This window comes from Lithobates pipiens, unplaced genomic scaffold (genome assembly GCF_037356315.1).
Source record: "Lithobates pipiens isolate NorthernLeopardFrog02 unplaced genomic scaffold, aLitPip1_a1.2 Scaffold_13, whole genome shotgun sequence".
Classification (NCBI taxonomy): domain Eukaryota; kingdom Metazoa; phylum Chordata; class Amphibia; order Anura; family Ranidae; genus Lithobates; species Lithobates pipiens.
In genome coordinates, this window is record NW_027507718.1 from 362,727,049 (window position 1) to 362,747,453 (window position 20,405).

The 20,405-nt window shown below is 46.5% G+C and overlaps 1 protein-coding gene across 2 annotated transcripts in view; it reads right to left on the reverse strand.

The window, feature by feature from the left end:
- The window catches only part of LOC143975136 (putative ATP-dependent RNA helicase DDX60), a 595,575-nt gene that overhangs the window by 260,229 nt on the left and 314,941 nt on the right, over nucleotides 1-20,405 (reverse strand). For both annotated transcript variants that reach the window (XM_077477174.1, XM_077477173.1), the window contains exon 24: nucleotides 10,370-10,498. In XM_077477174.1, the coding sequence (XP_077333300.1) occupies nucleotides 10,370-10,498 (129 nt within the window). The remainder of the gene's footprint in view (nucleotides 1-10,369; nucleotides 10,499-20,405) is intronic.

Genomic DNA, 20,405 nt, shown 5'->3' on the forward strand with positions numbered 1-20,405 from the left:
AGTGGGAACCTTTAAAGTGTGTATTAAGGGGAGTTCTTATATCACATGGCAACCGCTTGAAGAGAAAGGTAGAGGACCTCCACAATATCCTCTTTACATAGAGAGATTCAAACTTTAGAAACTTTCCAGACCGAAGGTATTTAAATCAGAAAGATTGTGCTCAAAGGGCTATATATGAGTTTGCTAAAACATGTAGTAGGGCATTGGCTCAGTTCCTTTAGATTAAACAAACCCAGATTATATATTACTAAAATATGTTGCCCGATGAGCGGGATGGTCCATGCCTCAAAACAGATAGCTTCTCTCTTTCACAACTATTACAAGGTCTTATATTATATCCAAAATACAGACTTGTCTCTTTTGGATCCTCTACATTTACCCAAGCTCATAGATTACCTCAAACATATGGTCTTACCTCGCCTTTTGACCCAAAAGGCAGATAATCTATTCATTTCTTTCTCAACTGACGAAATAACACGTTATCAAAGACCATTCCATTTGATAAAAGGCCTGACCTGTTGGGTTCACAGATGTTTAGCTCAGTTTCCTCAATCTGCCCTTTTGCTTGTCACTCTCAAGAGGCACACATTACCCTTATCCAAAAAGAACAAAAGAATTCCACTTGCCCACATTATTTCCCTATTTCTTTGATAAATACAAATTTACTTTCAAAGATTTTATTGAATTAACAAAGCACGTAAAACATAACAGATACCTTGTTACATGTGTTGGAGAGATGTTACATAGTCGAAAGTCTCATACAAGAATACTCAGAGGACAACCGAATACTAAGGTCCTAATACTCTGTACTATCTCCTCTAGTTCCGCCCACACACCTTATATACGGAGTCACTATGTCTATCACCTACTGGGCCTCACCTGCACCCCAACTTGGAACACACTGTGCAGGGTGAGAGCCTCTCAGTGTCCTAGCCCCCTCCATCTGGATGGAGGTCATCAAATACGGTGTGGTAGGCGGAGTCTACCGGGAGTACACTCTACTCTCCAACTCCTCAGCCCTCCTAGGCAGACAGATTAAGTAAAGAGGATCAGGGAGAGATCCTGGAGGACGAGGTAACAAGGGCAAACTTCGGAAGAAAGACAGGGGATGGGGGGCAGGGGAAGGTGGGGGAAGAAAGAAGGGGGGAAGCATGTCTACGGACGAGCAGCATCCAGACCCGAATCATGCCCTGGGAACTAAGGCCGCACTCCTGGAATAAGGGATATGCCCATGTACTGAGCCCATGGCTCCCAGGAAGCTTCGAATTGGGCTGTGGAGTTTAGTAGGATACCAGTAAGCTTCTCTTGTAGCATTATCCACGATATTTTCTTAATGGCTGCTTTAAGAGAGACTCTGGGGAGTTTCCACGCCTTGGCAATTGTCATCTTAGCTCCCAGGGAAATAATATGAATCCGTTTACGAGTATGTTTCGGAACCTTGGGGAGATTAGCATTAAGAAGGGAGATGGCAGGGCTTCTTGGAAGAGGGAGGTGTGTGATTTTCCGTATTAGGGCTAAACATTTTTTCCAAAAAGGCCTTATTCAGGGGCATTCCCATCAGATGTGAGCCATGGAGCCTACCAATTGGCAACCTCGGAAGCATCTGGGATCAGCGGCGGGGTACATTACGGAGAGTCTCGCAGGGGTCAAGTACCACCTGGTAAGGACCTTTAGATTGGCCCCTATCAGTGAAACATTTCTAATGCCTTTGTAGGCTCTGGAAAAGGAGGCCTGCCATTTCTCTACCGACATGCCAATTGCTAGGTCGTTCTCCCAAGCTGTCATACAATTGGTTTTGATCGGGCGGTGAGCGAGTGCCTTATATACAATCCAGACCGCCCCTCTCTGCTCAGTAGCTTGTCCGCACCAACGACTCGTATGGAGTGAAGCTGGGGGGAGTCGGCTTTTCTGTCCAAATTTTTAGTAGGAAGTGGCAGATCTGGTAGAATCTGAAACATTCAGAGGGCGGCATCTCAAGCTGGCTCACACAATATCCCAAGGTGATAGGGCCCTGTGCGTTGAAGAAGTGCCCAATTCGATATAGACCCTTATCAAGCCACCATCTAAAGACTTTGATGTCCTGGCCCGGGGGGAAGTCTGGATTGTTAAACATGTGTGCCAAAGGTTTTAGGCCGCGTACACACGGGCGGACTGTTCGCCCAACTTTGTCCGCTGAACAGTGTTTGGGCGGACAGTCCGCTCGTGTGTGGGCTTTCAGCGGACAGTTTCAGCGGACAGTTTGACGAACAAGGTTTTTCGGAAATTCCGTAAAACTGTCCGCTGAAACCTTGTTTGAGCGAACAGTCCGCCCGTGTGTAGGCTTGTTCGACAAACTAAGTTCCGCGCATGCTCAGAAAGGCTTAACACGCCGAAAGTTATAATGCAGTGTATAGGACGTCGTATTTTTCGTCCCGTCGTACGTGCCGTTCACGTCATCGCGCACGGTTTCAGCAAACTGTTCGTCGTGTGTGGCCATGTCCGTCCATGCTCATTTTGAGCGGACTGTTTGCCGAAACTGTTTGACGGACAAAGTTGGGCGAACAGTCCGCGCGTGTGTACGCGGCCTTAGGGGTGATGTCAGGTGGGGACAAGCTTTCAACTTATCCCATAACTGTAGTGATTGCGAGAGGATTGGGGAGAGGATTGGGGGTCGGAGCCTGGGGGAGGACCAGAGTAGGAAGTCAAGTGTGAAGGCCGGGACAGCCTGCCTCTCCAGGGAAATCCAATCTGGTTTTTCACTTTTGCTGTACACAGTGAAAAGCTGTGCAATTCTCGCTGCCTGATAGTACCAGAGGAGTCGAGGGAGTCCCAAGCGCCCCTGAAACATGACGTTGTACATGGTCCTTTGGTGGACCCTGTGGCCTTTACCCCCCCCCCCCCCCCCAGATAAATTTGTTTACTTTGGTTTGGAAAGACCGTAAGTGGACTAGTTTAATGTTGATGGGCAGGGCTCTGAACAGATAGAGCAGTCTCGGGAGCATAGTCATTTTTATGGACTGAATCCTGCCTAACCAGGATAATTCTCCTTTCTCCCAATGTCCTAGGCCATCCTCAAGTTTGCGATAAACGGGGGGGTAGTTGGCTCCATACAGCTGCTCTATCTTGGCAGTTAGATTAATTCCCAAATACTCTATGGAGGAGTCACTCCATTTAAACTGGAAAGCATTCTGCAGAGCCGACTTAGTTTCTAGCCTAAGTGAAATGTTGAGGGCATGGAATTTAGAGTAGTTCACTTCAAGTCCTGAGATGACTGAGAACTCTTGAAGAAGTTTGCAAAAGTTTGGGAAGGAGGTGGTCGGAGAAGTCAGGAATAGAAGCAGGTCATCGGTGAATAGGCCGCATTTGTGGGTTTGTTTCCCGTCCGTCACTCCTTATATGTTGGGATTTGAGCGAATGGCAATGGCCAAGGTCTCAATTGCCACCTCGAAGATTAAGGGGGAGAGGGGACACCCCTGCCTGGTTCCCCTGGCTATAGTCAGTGGGTCGGAGTGCTGGCCCTGTATTCGGATCATTTCTTTCGGGTTGGAGTATAGGGACCCCAGAATCCCCTTAAAGCACGGACCGAATCCCCAGGTGTTAAGTAAGGTGAAGATGTATGTCCAGTCTATAGCGTCAAAAGCTTTATGGAGGTCCAAGTATAAAAGCATCCCCTCCTGTTTGTGGTTACCGGTCCAGCTGGATTGGAGAAGGGAGACAATGTAGACTGCTCTCCTAATCTGGTCAGGGCCCTGTCTTCCCGGGATGAATCCCACTTGGTCTTTGTGAATGTAGCTTTTGATAAAGGAGGCCAGGCGATTAGCTAAGATTTTGGTTAGAATTTTAAGGTCATTGTTGACGAGGGAAATGGGCCTGAAATTTTCTTCTTCTTCATGGTTTTTGTTAGGTTTGGGAATTACAGTGATGTAGGCTGTGTTGTGGTGTGGGTCTAAGGGGGAACCCTCCGTTTTGAAGTTGAAAAATTTAGCCATATGTGGAGCCGGTAATTCCCCAAAGGTCTTATAGTATGGGATCGAGAGGCCATCTGGCCCAGGAGCTGATCCAGTTTTCAGACCTTTGATAACCGCCACAACCTCTTCTGCTGAGAAGGGGTCCTCCATAATGTCCTTATGAGCTTGGGATATGGTCGGTAATCTGAGATTTTGAAAAAAGGATGACAGCACTGGAGCTTTCGCCGTCAAGGTTTGGCTATACAATTTGGCATAGATATCATGGAAGGCCCTCAGGATTTTAGTCGAGTTGGCAGTGGGGGGTTGTCCATTGATCCTTAATTTGGGGAAGGAGTATGTATTGGATTTTGGTGTGAGTTTGCAAGCTAACATATAACCTATTTTGTCTTTGTGGAGGTAATATTTGGATCCGCTCCATCTAAGGTGTTTCTCCGCCGACGCGGTCAGCTTAAGATTAAGTTCTAGTCTTGTTGCGTCCAGTTGGTCAGCTATGGCCTTCGATTGACGTTTTTTGTGGGCAGTTTTCAGGTCTGCAAATTTCGGATTCCAAGTTGCGGATGTCTAAAAGGTGTTCTTTTTTAAGACGGGAAGAGAGTTTGAGGAGTTCTCCTCTGACTGTGACCTTGTAAGCAGCCCACAGAGTTTCCGGGGAGATGCCCTCTGTCGTGTTAATGGAGAAGTACTCTTTGATAGTGTCAGCTATATACTTGTCGTGTACAGGGTTGTTGAGGATAGATTCAGGGCGCGAATGGGCGCCACCTGTGTTGGTGATAACGTTGCGAAGGGAGAGAAGGACCATGGAATGGTCCGACAAAGGTGAGTCTATTATCGATGCTTTAAGGGCCAGGGGGACTAACGTTGGGGGAACAAGGATATGGTCAATCCTCGCATACGATTGATGTGGGGAAGAGTAGTGGGTATAGTCCCTGCTCTTAGGGTTTAAATCCCTCCAGATGTCAACTAGCCCCTTAGAGTGGAGAATTTTCGCTATTTTACTGTTCATTTTGGTGGGTCTAGTCAGTTGATCTTTAGGGGGTTTTGTCTTATCAAGTCCCTGGTCAAATGCGACATTGGAGTCGCCTCCCATAATAATTTTGCCTTCTAAGAGTGGCCCCAGTGTCGAGAGGAGGGCTTGAAAGAATTTAGCTTGTCCCTTGTTGGGAGCATAGTATGAAACCAAGGAGTAGAGTATTCCTTCAAACGTCCCCTTTAAGAGTATGAACCTGCCCTCAGGATCCCTATAATCTGATGTGTGAGTGAAGTTGCAGTTTTTGGAAATTAGAACAGCTACTCCTCTAGTTTTATTGGGAGCATTTGCCATAAAGAACGTGGGGTATGAAGAGTGGATGAATTTGGGTCTATAACGAATTGGGAAGTGCTTTCCTGTAATAGGACCATGTCAAGCTTCAAAGCTCAATAGCGTTCTAGGGCAACTCTCCGTTTCCTGGGGGAGTTCAGTCCTTGTACATTGTGTGAAGCCAGCCTGAGGTCCCTGTTAGTGGAGGATGTGTTAGACATTGGAGCAGAGAGGGGGTGCGCTCACCTGTACACAGCCACTTACCCCTCGATTGTTGCCGCCCGGGTCAGTGAAAACAAACCGATTATGTTGATCGAAGGGGTCCTCGGATCTGGAGAGGCTACGTGCCCGGAGATATGCTTGGAAAGAGAAGAGGGAAGAACGTGAGGGAAGGAAGGGGAATGAAACACAAAACCATGAGACACGTCTTCTGCGAAGACCGACGGTGCGCAGGCGTGATAAAACCCACCGTCCCGGATAGTTTGGGCACCCCTAGGGGTCGCCCAAAAACTCATGTTGTAGAGACAAAAACTGCCTCTAGGAGATGGGTGAGAATGCATAGGGGGTCACTCCCGAAACGCGTTAGCCATTTCCGTAGAGGTATCTACCAATTTCTCTGACATCTGGTCTGGATTCTCCAAACGTCTGGGGCGATGGATCCATTTTTATTGATTTTGCCTTTGACCAACACTCGTTTGTGAGTAGCCATTTTGCTATTTGTTTTATTTAAATAAAGCTGTTTTTTGGTAATGCACTAGGTCAGTGCGCCTTCTCCCTTTTTGTATTGTTTCTCTCTAGTATTTGAACACCCAATGTTCTAAAGGAGGGCTGCAAGACTTAGTGACAACACCACTTCAAACTGTATATATCACATTTTAAAGACCAAGAAACCAGAGCGCAGGAGAATTTGTTGTTTTTGAGAATGCATAGGAACCACCCCGGACCCTAACAAAAATGAAAAAAAAAAATAAAACTACATAAAAACTAGCCTTAGCACCAAGTTGAGCAAAAACAATGTTGCTTAATAACTGTTGTACCCCAACTATCACCTGTGCCTGGCCTCCCTAGAAGAAACCAGTCCCTCCATTCAGCACGGGGGGCTGACCCAAAGACCGGCCTCCCATATAGGAGGGAGCAAGAGCAAATGGGGAGAGTGGAGGAAGGTAATAGCCCCCACAGGACGGGGGACCCCAGAGTGAAACCTCCCCTCCCACTCCTCCCGGCCTGAGGGCCCCAGCCCCAAAGCACACCCAGAATCCCTCCGCCCCCCTCCCCCCAGGAGCTGGGGTGAGGAGGGGAAGCCCAGATGCCCCGCTGGCGGGAGGCCACCCCACTTCCCCCCCCGCCCACCCCTAAACAGTCCCGATGTGGTTCAGTTGAGCTGGAAAGTAAAGTGGAAAACATGAAAACATTAAGTCATTAAGTCCTTCTTGTTCTGTGAAAACTGATGTTGGCCAAGAGCCGAGTCATGGTAGGCGAGCTCGGGCGGGCTTGGGGGACCCAGCCGGTGGAAGAAACGGGTCATGGAGCTTGCTGAGGTTCGCAACCCACGCGACTCTGCTGTCCCGTAGGTGATGTTAGTTTACACCAGAAAAAAAAAATTCAGAAGGGGGGATACTTTGTGTAACCACCAAGGAGCTGCAAACTGGGAGTACAACAAAAAGGAAAAAGAGAACAAATGTAGAACAAGTTGGATGTGGGGAGCCATCAGCTCCGTCAACCGAAAGGGCTGCCGCCCGTAAAGAGTTCCACCCTCTAGGGGAGAAAGGTAAGTAGAAGCAGACTTCTCTGAAGTGTTTATTCAGGGGGGGCCTCCATCTTTACTCTTCTTAGAGCGACCATTGAGCCAAAGAGGGGAAACAGGGCTGGTCGGTGGGGGTCTCTTGGCAGATCCGGCCGAAGATGTGGAGAAGTCCATGGGAGCCTCCTGCGAGATCAGCTTTAGGTGTAGGAAGAGTTTTTCTCCTTCCAGTAAGTTGGCGAACGTGTATGATTTCCCGTGGAGGGAGAACTTCACCGCAAATGGGAAAGTCCAGTGGTATTTAATTTCCTGCTGGTTGAGCACCAGCAGTAATGGCTTAAGTGACCTTTTTTGTATAGTGGAGGGAGATAGGTCTGTGAATATTTGTATGCGGTGACCTTGAAACTGCAAATCTGGTTGAGCTCTTGATTGACGCATTACCTCTTCTTTGATTGCATAAAAGTGGGGTTTGACAATTATGTCTCGGGGAGGGCCGTCCTTTCTGGGGGGGCTCCAGGGCTCGGTGCACCCTGTCCAGTTCCAGGCATTGCGGCGGGACTTGCGGGATCAGCTGAGAGATAATGTCACGTACTATGGGGGGAATGTCAGTAATGGATTGCAGAATACGAAAATTGTACCTTCTAGACCTGTTCTCAAGGTCGTCGATGGCTTGGAGAGCGGAAATGTCCGTCAAGGAAAAAGAGGGAGATGCAGACCCCTGGAGCTGCGGCGTGGGGGGTCCCTCTGGTGATAGGGGAAAATCCTCCATGTGGTGGCCCAATAGGCACTCCGTGGAGGCCGGGGATGGGGCTTGAGGCGAGCGGGGATCGCTTGAGGACCTCTGGAGGCGTTGGGGGCCGCCCTGTGCCACCTGAGAGTAAGTTAGGGTAGCGGGGGTTAGCACTTGCCTCTGATTGGCGGTTTCTCAGTGTAGGCCGCATGTGACTGTGCAGCTGAGGCGGCGGCAGCCATCCTGGTACACCCTCTCCCTGCTGATCGCTCAAAGTGTGGCCCCAGATTCCGTCTGGCGGGGGGCCCCGGCATCCGAGGGTGTTCTCCGTTCGTTCCCACGTTCGGGGGTGCGGCGGGGGGGGGTTCTCTGGCTGCTGTGAACGGCGCTAAGCTGATCGGCGGTCCGGGGTGGAGTGGAGCTCTTGGCCATTACGGAGCTCTCGCGCATGCGCTCCCGATAAATATAAATTTAAAGATCTATGCCAAAGCTTTGGCCTTTCATTGCCAGTCTGTGATACCAGCCCTGGTAGGATCAGATCAAGTGGGCTTTGTGCCCAAGAGAGAAACCTGGGACAATACAATTAAGACACTCTTGTTGAGGAATTATGCTCAGAAAACTAAACAACCACTTTTGTCTTCTATCGATAGATTGAACTGTCTGGATTGGCGGTTTCTGGTGACAACACAGGAAAAGGTTGGTCTCCCATGGGAGTTTACACATAAAATAATATTTTTGTATTATACCCCTATAGCTAGAATTAGGGTCAATGGCCTCTTATTCGACCCAATGAACATCTCAAACGTTACTCGACAGGGTGCCCTCTATCACCCTACTTGTATATACTGTATTAGCTTTAGCGCACCTTACAGTTGCTCTTAGGGTGAATACTTCTATCCAAGGCAAGGCAAGCCCAGACAATTTGCTGATTTACACCTCAAACCTTAGGACTGCTTTCGCATGTAGCCTACAGGAACTGGAACAGTTCGGCTTTTAGTAATTTTAAAGTTAATGCCAACAAATCTAGTTGCTTAAACATTACTTCTCAAAATGAGAAGGATTTCTTGGAATCGTCTCTTCTTTTTCAATGGGAACTCCACTCCATAAAATATCTAGGGGTTCACATTTCTTCTTCACCTGATAAAATGTACCAATTAAATTACCTACCTGTTTTAAACTCGACTGTTCATAGATTACAGGCCTGGTTGACCAGGAAACACTCTTGGATAGGTAGAATGGTCATTTATAAAATGGGCACATTGCCTTGTTTTCCATACCTCTATCAAACTCTCCCCATCTTCTTACCAAGATTGTTTTTTCGGTCATTACGTACAGCATTATTGTGGTGCCTTTGGCCAAACTTAGTGTCTCGTATATGCTATGAAATACTGGTAATGTAAGATGGGTGGAGGTGCAGGGCTGTCACATATAGAGCTGTATTATATGGCTATAATACTGACTCGGGTTCTTGATTGGTTTTCTCACGCTAAATCTAAGCAATGGGTTTCTTTAGAAAAATAGATGTTAAAAGTACCCTTGACATCCATTTTATTGGTTGTATAATTGACATTGCCCATCAAGACATTCGCTCCCGCATTTAACTCAATCCCTCTTGAGCATTTGGGATATAGCAGTATGGAGATGGGGTATCTCTCCACTCCCAGGCCCACTCACACAGATATTGGGTAATCTGGACTTCCCCAGGGGACTGCCTTATTCTAGATTCCTAGGCTGACGGAGGGGATCGCCCTCCCAAATCTATCAAGCATATAATGCTGAAGGACTAATTTTATTAAATTAACTTACCACAGGGGAATCGAGCCACCCAGGTAATTGGTTATATTATTTACAACAATTTTTTTTTTTTTCAATAGTAGGGTGTCGGCAGTTGTAACAATGAGTCATTTTAAATGGGATCTGATTTGTCTTTTTTTTCTTTGGAAAAAATCATTTTTGCTGCTGCATGACTTATGCATGCTACAGATGCACCATTTAAAGGGACCCCTAGGCGCTATATTTAAAGGAATTTTTTGTTTTTATTGTTGTACTTTATGCATAACTAAAATCGGTGCTCCTGAAAGGACTATAGTTTTTAAAAACAGATTTGCATTGATACATGTCCCCTAGGGCAGTACCCAGACCCCCATACCCCTTTTATTGCCATTTACTTGCATATAAGCCTTCAAAATAGGCACTTTTGATTTTGACTTCAATGGGGGTTCGCTGTTTGGGTTAGAATTTTCCCCCTGTTCAGGAGTTCTGCTGCGAACTGAATGGGGGTGTTCGGCCCCACTTTTACCTCTAATCAACCACAATCCTTCTTCCTGCTGTGTATACTAGCAGTCAGCTCATTCACAATAAAAAAGGGGGAGCTTCCTCCATTGTTAATGGGCTCAATGTTTGTAAGCAATGGCAGTGTTTGCAAAGTGTTCTGTACAATGCGCATATGATCCGAGCTGTTCAATGACAGCTCCATCACAGTCATTCACAGACACACTAACCCCCAGTGTGTGTTTCTGTAGCGCTGTTTATAAATGGTGCTCCAGAAAGTAACCTTTTTTACAATGCAGAGGTATTGAGGTGATTAAACTGTTCCATCCTATAGGGTCTGTTATCTTCCAAAGTCTAATGAAAAAATGATTGGTAGAACTTACTTGTGCACAATTTCCTTTTTCAATCCAGTCAACTAATTCACTTTTAAGGGCCTCTTGATATTTTATCACATCATTTTTGGTGATTATTAATTTGTCCTTTAGGTGTATATTCTCTTCTGGATCCAAAGTCTTAACAAATAAATATTATAGTTAGTGTGATATAGCAAATGTATTTTTTGTGGCTAATGTAAAGATGAAAAATAGGCTACAAAGCATAAACTACACATTATTCTTCCATTCTCAAGGGCACTGGCTGAGTGTGCTGACAGATCGTTTAAATCATGAGTGCTCAACCTGTGGCCCTCCAGCTGTTGCTCAACTACAAGTTCCATGAAGCATTACAAGATGCTGATAGTTACAAGCATGACTCCCAAAGGCTGAGGCAAGATGGGACCTGTAGTTCTGCAACAGCTGGAGGACCACTGGTTAAGCACCCATGATTTTTAAAAAGACATTTCAGAGTCTGTGAATGCTGCTACCGTATCCGAGCTTCCATCCTAGTATGTTAGTCATAAATTCAGTAAACATTATTAACAATATTGATTCAACCATGAGTAAGATGCTTAATACTAGTAATTACTAAACCATTCAATAATCAAATAAATAAATCAAGCAGGTGTGACAAATACAGATATGTCACTCCCCCTAGTGATGGAAAATTACAATGTATTCTACATACAATCCATTCAATTTGAAAACAGGACCGCAAGCATTAAAAAATGAATGGTAAATATTATCATTAAAATTAAACCTTAAAAAATGAGTTACAAATTCTCAGCTGAAAAATATAAAATACGTAAATAAAAACTATAAAATGAATATATGTGTGGATCACCCTTTCCTAACTACCTCTTAACTGTTACTAAATAAACAATTCACTCTATATTAAGCAAAAATAGGGCATAAGATCTTAAATCAAAAATGTATTTAGTCTCTAGATGAGAAACACCACGTATTCATATCTATCTATTCCAATCACTTTTAGACTGGAAGGATCCTTATTATGCTGCAAAATATAATGCTTACAAAGGCTGTGCCCTTTGAAACCCTTCTTAATATTTGCAAAATGTTCCATATTTCTAATACGTAATTTTCGGGTGGACCATTGTTTACTACATAGATGTGTTAATAAACGACATGCGTGGTAGAACAGGTTATAACCTGAGTAATATCAGATGGGTTTTTTCCCCAGGGTAGGGGCTTTCCTAAAGACGATAGGTGGGTTCACAGGCAATTCTCTCCCTAATATCCTATCATTTTTTTTAAATATACCCCAATGCTTTACTAATAATTTCTTAAAGTGTTTGTTAACGCAGAAAAAAAAAGCATTTTATACAGCACAGTGCTTGAGCTGTGTCATTTGACCCCTTGTAACACCTAAAAAACCTGTTTGATCCTGCCAGTTTCTGCCCTCCCCTAGGTAAACTGGCCAATGTATCATGGCTGCTGAACCCTGACACTGTGGTCAGCTTACGTGTCTCCATCTCTGCAGCCTTGCTCTCTGTCTCCTCTGTGCTCCTCCCCCATCACTCCCTGTCTGTCAGCTTGTGAAAGTGCCCCCCCCCCCGCTGCTTGATTAACGCTAATATGTATATACCATCAGTACTGCCTCCTGTTGTAGTGTTCCCCTCCGTGTGTGATTCATAAATATAAATGCTGTAAATACCTCATTTCAGAGCAGAGATCACGATCACATGACTGGCCAGCTCTCTCCTCTCCTCCTCCCCTTTTGACGGATTTCAGCAGGGGCCTGACCACTGCATCTGTCAGAAGAGGAAAGGAGAGATCCAGCCAGTCATGGGACTGCGATCTCTGCTCTGAAATTAGATATTTACAGCATTTATATTTATAAATCACACAGAGAGCGGGGCACTACAAAAGGAGTCAGTGCTGAAGTAGTATACATGTTAGAGTGGCTTAACAACCACTTTAAAGTGGACCTTCAGTCATTTTTTCAACTTTTCATCTATTAAATCTTCTGCCCTTGTTGTTTTATCTTTGAATAGTAAAACTTTTTTCTGCCAGTAAATACTGAATGAATCATAAGAGGGCCAATAAGAGCCCTCTGTGTGTCTGTGTAAATCCAGGAAGTGAACAGTCCCCAGAGAGCCCCCCATACATCAGAGTCCCCAGAGAGCCTCCCCATACATCAGGTTCACCAGAGAGCATCACTGAGCATCAGGGTCCACAGAGAGCCTCCATACATCAGGGTCCACAGAGAGCCCCCATACATCAGGGTCCACAGAGAGCCCCTTCCTTCCATCAGGGTCCCCAGAGAGTATCACCGAGCATCAGGGTACACAGAGAACCCCCATACATCAGGGTCCCCAGAGAGCCTCCCCATACATGAGGGTCCACAGAGAGCCCCCCATAAATCAGGGTCCACAGAGAGCCCCCCATAAATCCCCCTTTATATCAGGCTCCCGAGAGAGCCCCTTCCATACATCAGGGTCCCCACAGAGCATCTTCTTTACATCAGGGTATCCAGAGAGCCTCCCCTTACATCAGGGTCCCAGAGAGCTCCTCCTTACATCAGGGTCCACACAGAGCCTCCCGATACATCAGGATCCACAGACAGTCCCCATACATCACATACATCAGGGTGCACAGAGAGCCTCCCCATACATCAGGGTGCTCAGAGAGCCTCCCCATACATCAGGGTACACAGAAAGTCTCCCATACATCAGGGTGCACAGAGAGCCTCCCCATACATCAGGGTTCACAAAGAGCCTCCCCATACTGTACATCAGGGTCCACAGAGAGCCTCCCCATACATCAGGGTCCACAGAGAGCCTCCCCATACTGTACATCAGGGTCCACAGAGAGCCTTCCCGGACATCAGGGTCCACAGAGAGCCTCCCCGGACATCAGGGTCCACAGAGAGCCTCCCCAGACATCAGGGTCCACAGAGAGCCTCCCCGGACATCAGGGTCCACAGAAAGCCTCCCCAGACATCAGGGTCCACAGAGAGAGGGGGTGGATGAGAGGGGGTAAAAGAGATAGAGGGGGTGGGAAAGAGAGACCCCCCTAGCCCTGCCTGCAGTCTCTACGGTCTCAGCCCCAGTCTGTGTGGATAGGCGTGTGTGCGATCCACCTACCTCCCACCCATGCTCGGCAGCCAGTTTTCTTCCTGTTCCATGACAGTCACAGTGAGCTGGGAGAGGAGCTTGGAGAAGGCGTGCAGGCTCTGGGAGGCGCCAGGGATGCTGCTCAGAGTGGTGGTGAGGTCTTGTCTTCTCTCTCTCACTCCCTCCTGGGCTCGTCCCTGCTGCCCAGGCCTCCCCTCCCTGTTTGATGCTGTTGATATGCACCCCACTGCCACAGTGCAGTTCAGGACCATGACAAGGGGGCTTTGATCAACTCTTTAGGCCCGACGAGCACTAGTGCGGAGGAGGAAGTTGAATCCTCCTCTGCATTGAATTCTGAGCAAGGAGGGAGTTGCGGCCATGATGTCACTGGTTGCTAGATGCTAGGTGGCTCTAGCAACCCGTGGCCATAAGTAGAGTCAGGTGGAGGTGGGGGCGGAGCCGGAGCCAATGCTACCACGGTTCAGTCCACCCCTGTCCCCTGCATTCTGGACTGGGAAATACCTGCTAATTACGGGACTTCACTCAACCGGTAAGAGACTCGGGGCTATGGGCCCCAAACCCAGGGCTATAGCCTCATTAGCCACGTTTGTAAGTTGGATTTTTGAAAGTAGGGGCCTGCCATATATGCTCTGCAGAAATGGCAGAACAAGGTGTTGGTGTTGCCACAACATTGTAAGCCCTCAAAGTGACTCTTGGTGGGCGCTGGAGTGCCCTGCTGTGAACAATTATATCAAGAATTGTAATTACATGCCATTGTTGAACAGTGGTAGAAAAATTGGGCCTTTGATGGTTGTGGTGCTGGTGCCACAACACTATAAGTCCTCACAGTTTCTCTCGGTGGGCACAGGAACAGGCCCTGTTGTGAAATATTATATCAAGAATTGTAATTACATGCCCCTGTTAAACAGGGGCTGAAAAATTGGGCCTTAGGCACTGGTGCTGGTGCCACGACACTGCAACCTTTCCCATATACTCTAGTTGTGGTGCAGGAATGAGCCCTGCTACAAAGCATTGCATCAAAAATTTTAATTAAACGCCCCTGTTAAACAGGGGCGGAAAAATTGGGCCTTAGGCACTGGTGCCACGACACTGCAACCTCTCCCATATACTCTAGTTGTGGTGCAGGAATGAGCCCTGCTACAAAGCATTACATCAAAAATTGTAATTAAACGCCCCTGTTAAACAGGGGCTGAAAAATTGGGCTGGTGGCATCACCCAGAACCAAAAATGTTCTTCCAACATATCAGGAGGAAGAGTATAGACAATCAACATAACAGGACAGTCACTCAGCATCAGCATAGGCAGTCTGGAAGGGATGTGATATTTCAAAAACATTTATTCGGTTACATCAGCTTCAGGTGCTTGGTAGCTGTGGGTGATCCAAGACTGGTTTCATCTTGATGAAGGTCAGTCGATCAACTCAATTGCATACTGTGCAATCTCTGGCCAGTGATCCATCCTCAAGACCCAGTAAGTTTGTTGTCCTTCTTGAGCATCCCCTCTCTCTGCGCTCACGCTACTGCCTTCCTCTAGCTGAGTATCATAATCAGAGCCTACAAAACACTGGGCATCCTCCTGGAGCATGTAACCAACACTGTGCTCAAAGAGTTCAGGAGACTCCTCAGGAGGACGTGGTGGGTCTAGGGAAGGAGTCACTGATGATGACATTGAGAGGAGGGAAGACGATGAGTTGGCAGCTGCTTTGCAAGTACCCTGAGCTTGGGTGAGAGAGGATGAGGAGGATGAAGAGGGCTTGGTCATCCACTCTACCAAGTCTTCGGCATGTTGCGGCTCAACATGTCCAGCTGCCGAAAAGAAGGACAAGCGTGTCCCATGGCCACGTGCTGATGATGACGATGCACCGCGTCCACGACCAGCACTGTTGTCTCTAGACACAGAGCCTGCTTGCCATCTTTTATCGGCTCGCACCTGTCTGCCTCTCCTTGCTGGCTTTCCAGACATGGTAATGGCCTGAAGGGAGATGGGAAAACCAGCAATTGGGTAGTGTATATTGTGCTGGAGGCACACACAACACCCACTCCTGCAGATGGCAGATGGCTCAATTAGAGAAGAGCTATGTAGGTGGATATAACGGTGTATTCTGTGGTCAGGGCACGCAGACAGCACGCACAATCTCCTACAACTGACTGCAAGCTCTATTTAAAAAGAGCAAGATAGCTAGCTATATAGGTGGATATAACGGTGTATTCTGCGGTCAGGGCACGCAGACAGCACGCACAATCTCCTACAGCTGACTGCAAGCTCTATTTAAAAAGAGCAAGATAGCTAGCTATATAGGTGGATATAGCGGTGTATTCTGCGGTCAGGGCACGCAGACAGCATGCACAATCTCCTACAGCTGACTGCAAGCTCTATATAAAAAGAGCAATATAGCTAGCTATGTAGGTGGATATAGTGGTGTATTTTGCGGGCAGGGCACGCAGACACCACGCAAAATCTCCTACAGCTGACTGCAAGCTCTATTTAAAAAGAGCAAGATAGCTAGCTAAATAGGTGGATATAATGGTGTATTCTGCGGTCAGGGCACGCAGACAGCACGCACAATCTCCTACAGCTGACTGCAAGCACTATTTAAAAAGAACAAGATAGCTAGCTATATAGGTGGATATAACGGTGTATTCTGTGGTCAGGGCACGCAGACAGCACGCACAATCTCCTACAGCTGACTGCAAGCTCTATTTAAAAAGAGCAATATAGCTAGCTATATAGGTGCATATAATGGTGTATTCTTCGGTCAGGGCACGCAGACAGCAGGCACAATCTCCTACAGCTGACTGCAAGCTCTATTTAAAAAGAACAATATAGCTAGCTATATATAGTAGGTGGATATAACGGTGTATTCTGCGGTCAGGGCACGCAGACAGCATGCACAATCTCCTACAGCTGACTGCAAGCTCTATTTAAAAAGAGCAATATAGCTAGCTATATGGGTGGATATAGCGGTGTATTATGCGGTCAGGGCACGCAGACAGCACGCACAATCTCCTACAGCTAACTGCAAGCTCTATTAAAAAAGAGCAATATAGCTAGCTATATAGGTGGATATAGCGGTGTATTCTGCGGTCAGGGCACGCAGACAGCACGCACAATCTCCTACAGCTAACTGCAAGCTATATTTAAAAAGAGCAATATAGCTAGCTATATAGGTGGATATAACGGTGTATTCTGCGGTCAGGGCACGCAGACAGCACGCACAATCTCCTACAGCTGACTGCAAGCGCTATTTAAAAAGAGCAAGATAGCTAGCTATATAGGTGGATATAACGGTGTATTCTGCGGTCAGGGCACGCAGACAGCACGCACAATCTCCTACAGCTGACTGCAAGCTCTATTTAAAAAGAGCAAGATAGCTAGCTATATAGGTGGATATAACGGTGTATTCTGCGGTCAGGGCACGCAGACAGCACGCACAATCTCCTACAGTTGACTGCAAGCTCTATTTAAAAAGAGCAATATAGCTAGCTATATAGGTGGATATAGCGGTGTATTCTGCGGTCAGGGCACGCAGACAGCATGCACAATCTCCTGCAGCTGACTGCAAGCTCTATTTAAAAAGAGCAACATAGCTAGCTATATACAGTAGGTGGATATAACTGTGTATTCTGCGGTCAGGGCACGCAGACAGCACGCACAATCTCCTACAGCTGAATGCAAGCTCTATTTAAAAAGAGCAATACAGCTAGCTATATAGGTGGATATAGCGGTGTATTCTGCGGTCAGGGCACGCGGACAGCACGCACAATCTCCTACAGCTGACTGCAAGCTCTATTTAAAAAGAGTAAGATAGCTAGCTATATAGGTGGATATAATGGTGTATACTGCACTACAGAAGAGCAAGAACGCAAATTCGGCCAATAACGAATGGTGTATACTGTGTTGAAGGTACTCAGAACACCCACTAACTCCTACAGACGCCAACACACTACACAAGGCCGCCGTGCTGGCGGCCTTATATAGTGTGGGGCGCGTACTACACAGCCTGAGCTATGATTGGCCACAGGAATCCTGCCTGTGGCCAATCATGGCTCTCCTCGCTGCAGGCGCTGTGATTGGCCAAGCATGCGGGGTCACAGTGCATGCTTGGCCAATCATGAGCCAGCAATGCACTGCGATGGCGCAGTGCATTGTGGGCCATGAGCGCCACACGAATTTGGCGCGAACGGCCCATAACGTTCGGTATTCGCCGAACGGGCGAACAGCCGATGTTCGAGTCGAACGTATGTTCGAGTCGAACGTATGTTCGACTCGAACACGAAGCTCATCCCTATGCATGAGCTATAGAGCACTTTGTAGCCTTGCTGCGAAAGACTCCTGATATACATGGCCTTTGCAGGGGATGACAGGAGGATAAAATAGCCCTGTATGTGGGTAATATGCTCACGTGTGTATGGGGCTTAAGTAACATAAGACAATGGAATCTTTTTTAATGAAATACCTAGACAATGCAGACTTTAAAGGAAGACTTTTCATTGGGACAGTATATGTAGTTTTAGAAAATGTATGCCTCAATCTACCAGCAGCTAGATTGGGGTATACAATATAACACTTATGCGCTGTGTGTTATGCCCCGTACACATGACCCGAATGTCTGAAGACAACGGCTGGTTCAAAAAAACTGGCTGACATTCAGGCCGTGTGTATGTCAGCCTGTCTGACAATAGCCAACCATTCAGAGAAGAGGAGAACCAGCAACCGACCAACACCCAATCAGCGCTTTCAGCAAATGGCTGTCCCCCTGTCAGAACGCAACAGCTCAGCAGGGGAGATCACTGAACCAACCTCGCATGGCTAGTACAGTAACTACGACTGGAGCTGTCAGTTTTTTTTTGTTTGTTGGGCAACCCAGTGGGTAGTGTGTACCCGGCTTAAGCATAGCAGCAGCTTAGTAGACACTGATTGGGGTTAGTTTTTTTAGTTGTATTTTGTAATTTATTATTTTTTATCCACATTTTTGGTTTGGTCTGAAGTTTGGGTTTATTGAATGGTAGTTTTAGTAAAAGCATTCAGAACTACAAAGCCACTGTGTTGTCTTTGGACTAAAGGCAATCAATAATGAAATCATTTGAAATCAGGATTGTGTTTAGAGGATTAAGTTAAACCTAGCCATTCATCACACTTTGAAACTAACAATAGTAATGAAAAACTCTATCCTTCAGGTTCCTGAATGTAGCAGCTAACATGTTTATAAATGCCCCAGGGCATCCTGAAACTTAGGTCACTCTGATATGCAAATATCAATTTTCATTTACACAGAGTCATTGGCTAGTCTATCTCTGCTTTCACCAAAACCAAACTATTGGTTATTGAGTATAATAGCTGGCTCAATATCATTAGATAAGAGCAGGAGGCAAAAAGAGCATTCAATTGATGAGAGTAATCTATTAAAATAACATCCAGGGGGCCCTAAAACATTTAAAAAAAAAAAATGTATAAAACCATCATTTTTAAGATTAGCATTAAGTGCCTTTTCACACTGCGCAGCGAGGGGGGGGGGGGGGCGGCTGCTAGCGAGGTGGTTTTAACCCCCCAATAGCAGGTGAAATCTGCCCGGAAGACGCAGCTGGAGCGGCGTTTTGCTGGCGGTATCGCAGTGCTGCCCCATTGATTTCAATGGGGAGCAGTGGTGGAGCAGCGTTGGAGGAGTGGTGAGTTCACCGCTCCTTCACTGCTCCAAAGAAGTTGATGGCAGGACTTTTTGTGTCGCCCTGCCAGCGCACCGCTCCAGTTCGAAAGCCCTCTGGCTTTCACACTGAAGTGAGAGGAGCCGCTTTTTTCAGACGCTATACAGGCGCTATTTTTAGCGCTGTAGTGCCTGAAAAATGCTGGCAGTGTGAAAGGGGTCTGATGCCGCATACACACAACCGCACTTTTCGACGGACTAGGTCCGACGGAACGAATCCGCCGGACAATTCGATCGTGTGTAGGCTTCATCGGACCTTTGCTGTCTAAAAATCAGATGGACTTTAGATTTAAAACATGTTTCAAATCTTTCCGATGAACTCGAGTACGGTCGAAAAATCCATTCGTCTGTATGCTAGTCCGATGGACGAAAATGGACTTCCTCATTCTACTCCGGTTGTACGTCACTGTACGTACGGACTTTGGTGTGCTTGTGTGTGGCCAAGTCTGTTCATTTGGAAAAGTCAGTCGGAACTCCGCTGAAAGTCCGTCGGGAAGACCGTCGGACTTAGCCTGATGTTGGGAATGGAAGGTAGGCACAGCAATCTGGTGTATTGTGGCTCCATTTACATTACAGAAACCAGCTGAAGCTTAGGGCAGTATCTCATTAGTGTTGTCATTCTTTGGCTGTGACACAAATTTAGGAAGGTGTCAGTTGCACCTCAGAGATTTAAGTGTTACTAAACCCACAACAGTAAAATCTGTCTGTATATGTCTTATGCCATGTACACACGATTGGAATTTCCGCCAGCAAAAATCTGATGAGAGCTTTTGGTTGGAAAAATGTGACCGTGTGTATGCTCCATCAGACTTTTGCTGGTGGAATTCAAGCCAGCAAAAGACTGAGAGCAGGTTCTCAATTTTTCGGTCAGAAAAAGTTTCAATCGGAAATTCCAATTGTCTGTACCAATTCCGATGCGCAAAATTCCCATGCATGCTCGGAAACAATTTGATGCATGCTCATCGTAGTATTGTACGTCACCGTGTTCTTGACGGTCGAAAGTTCAGCAAACTTTTGTGTGATCGTTTGTATGCAAGCCAAGCTTGAGAGGAATTCTGTTGGAAAAACCATCCAAGATTTTTCCATTGGAAAATACGCTCATGTGTACACGACATAATTGTGTAAATACTCCAAATTGAAGAAAACGGTGTGCAAAAAAAAACCCAATAATTAAAGTGCAAAAAATTGTGAAATCGACAATATATGGATTGTGAAAGACCAAGCTGGGTGTTTGGTGGCTTGTTTA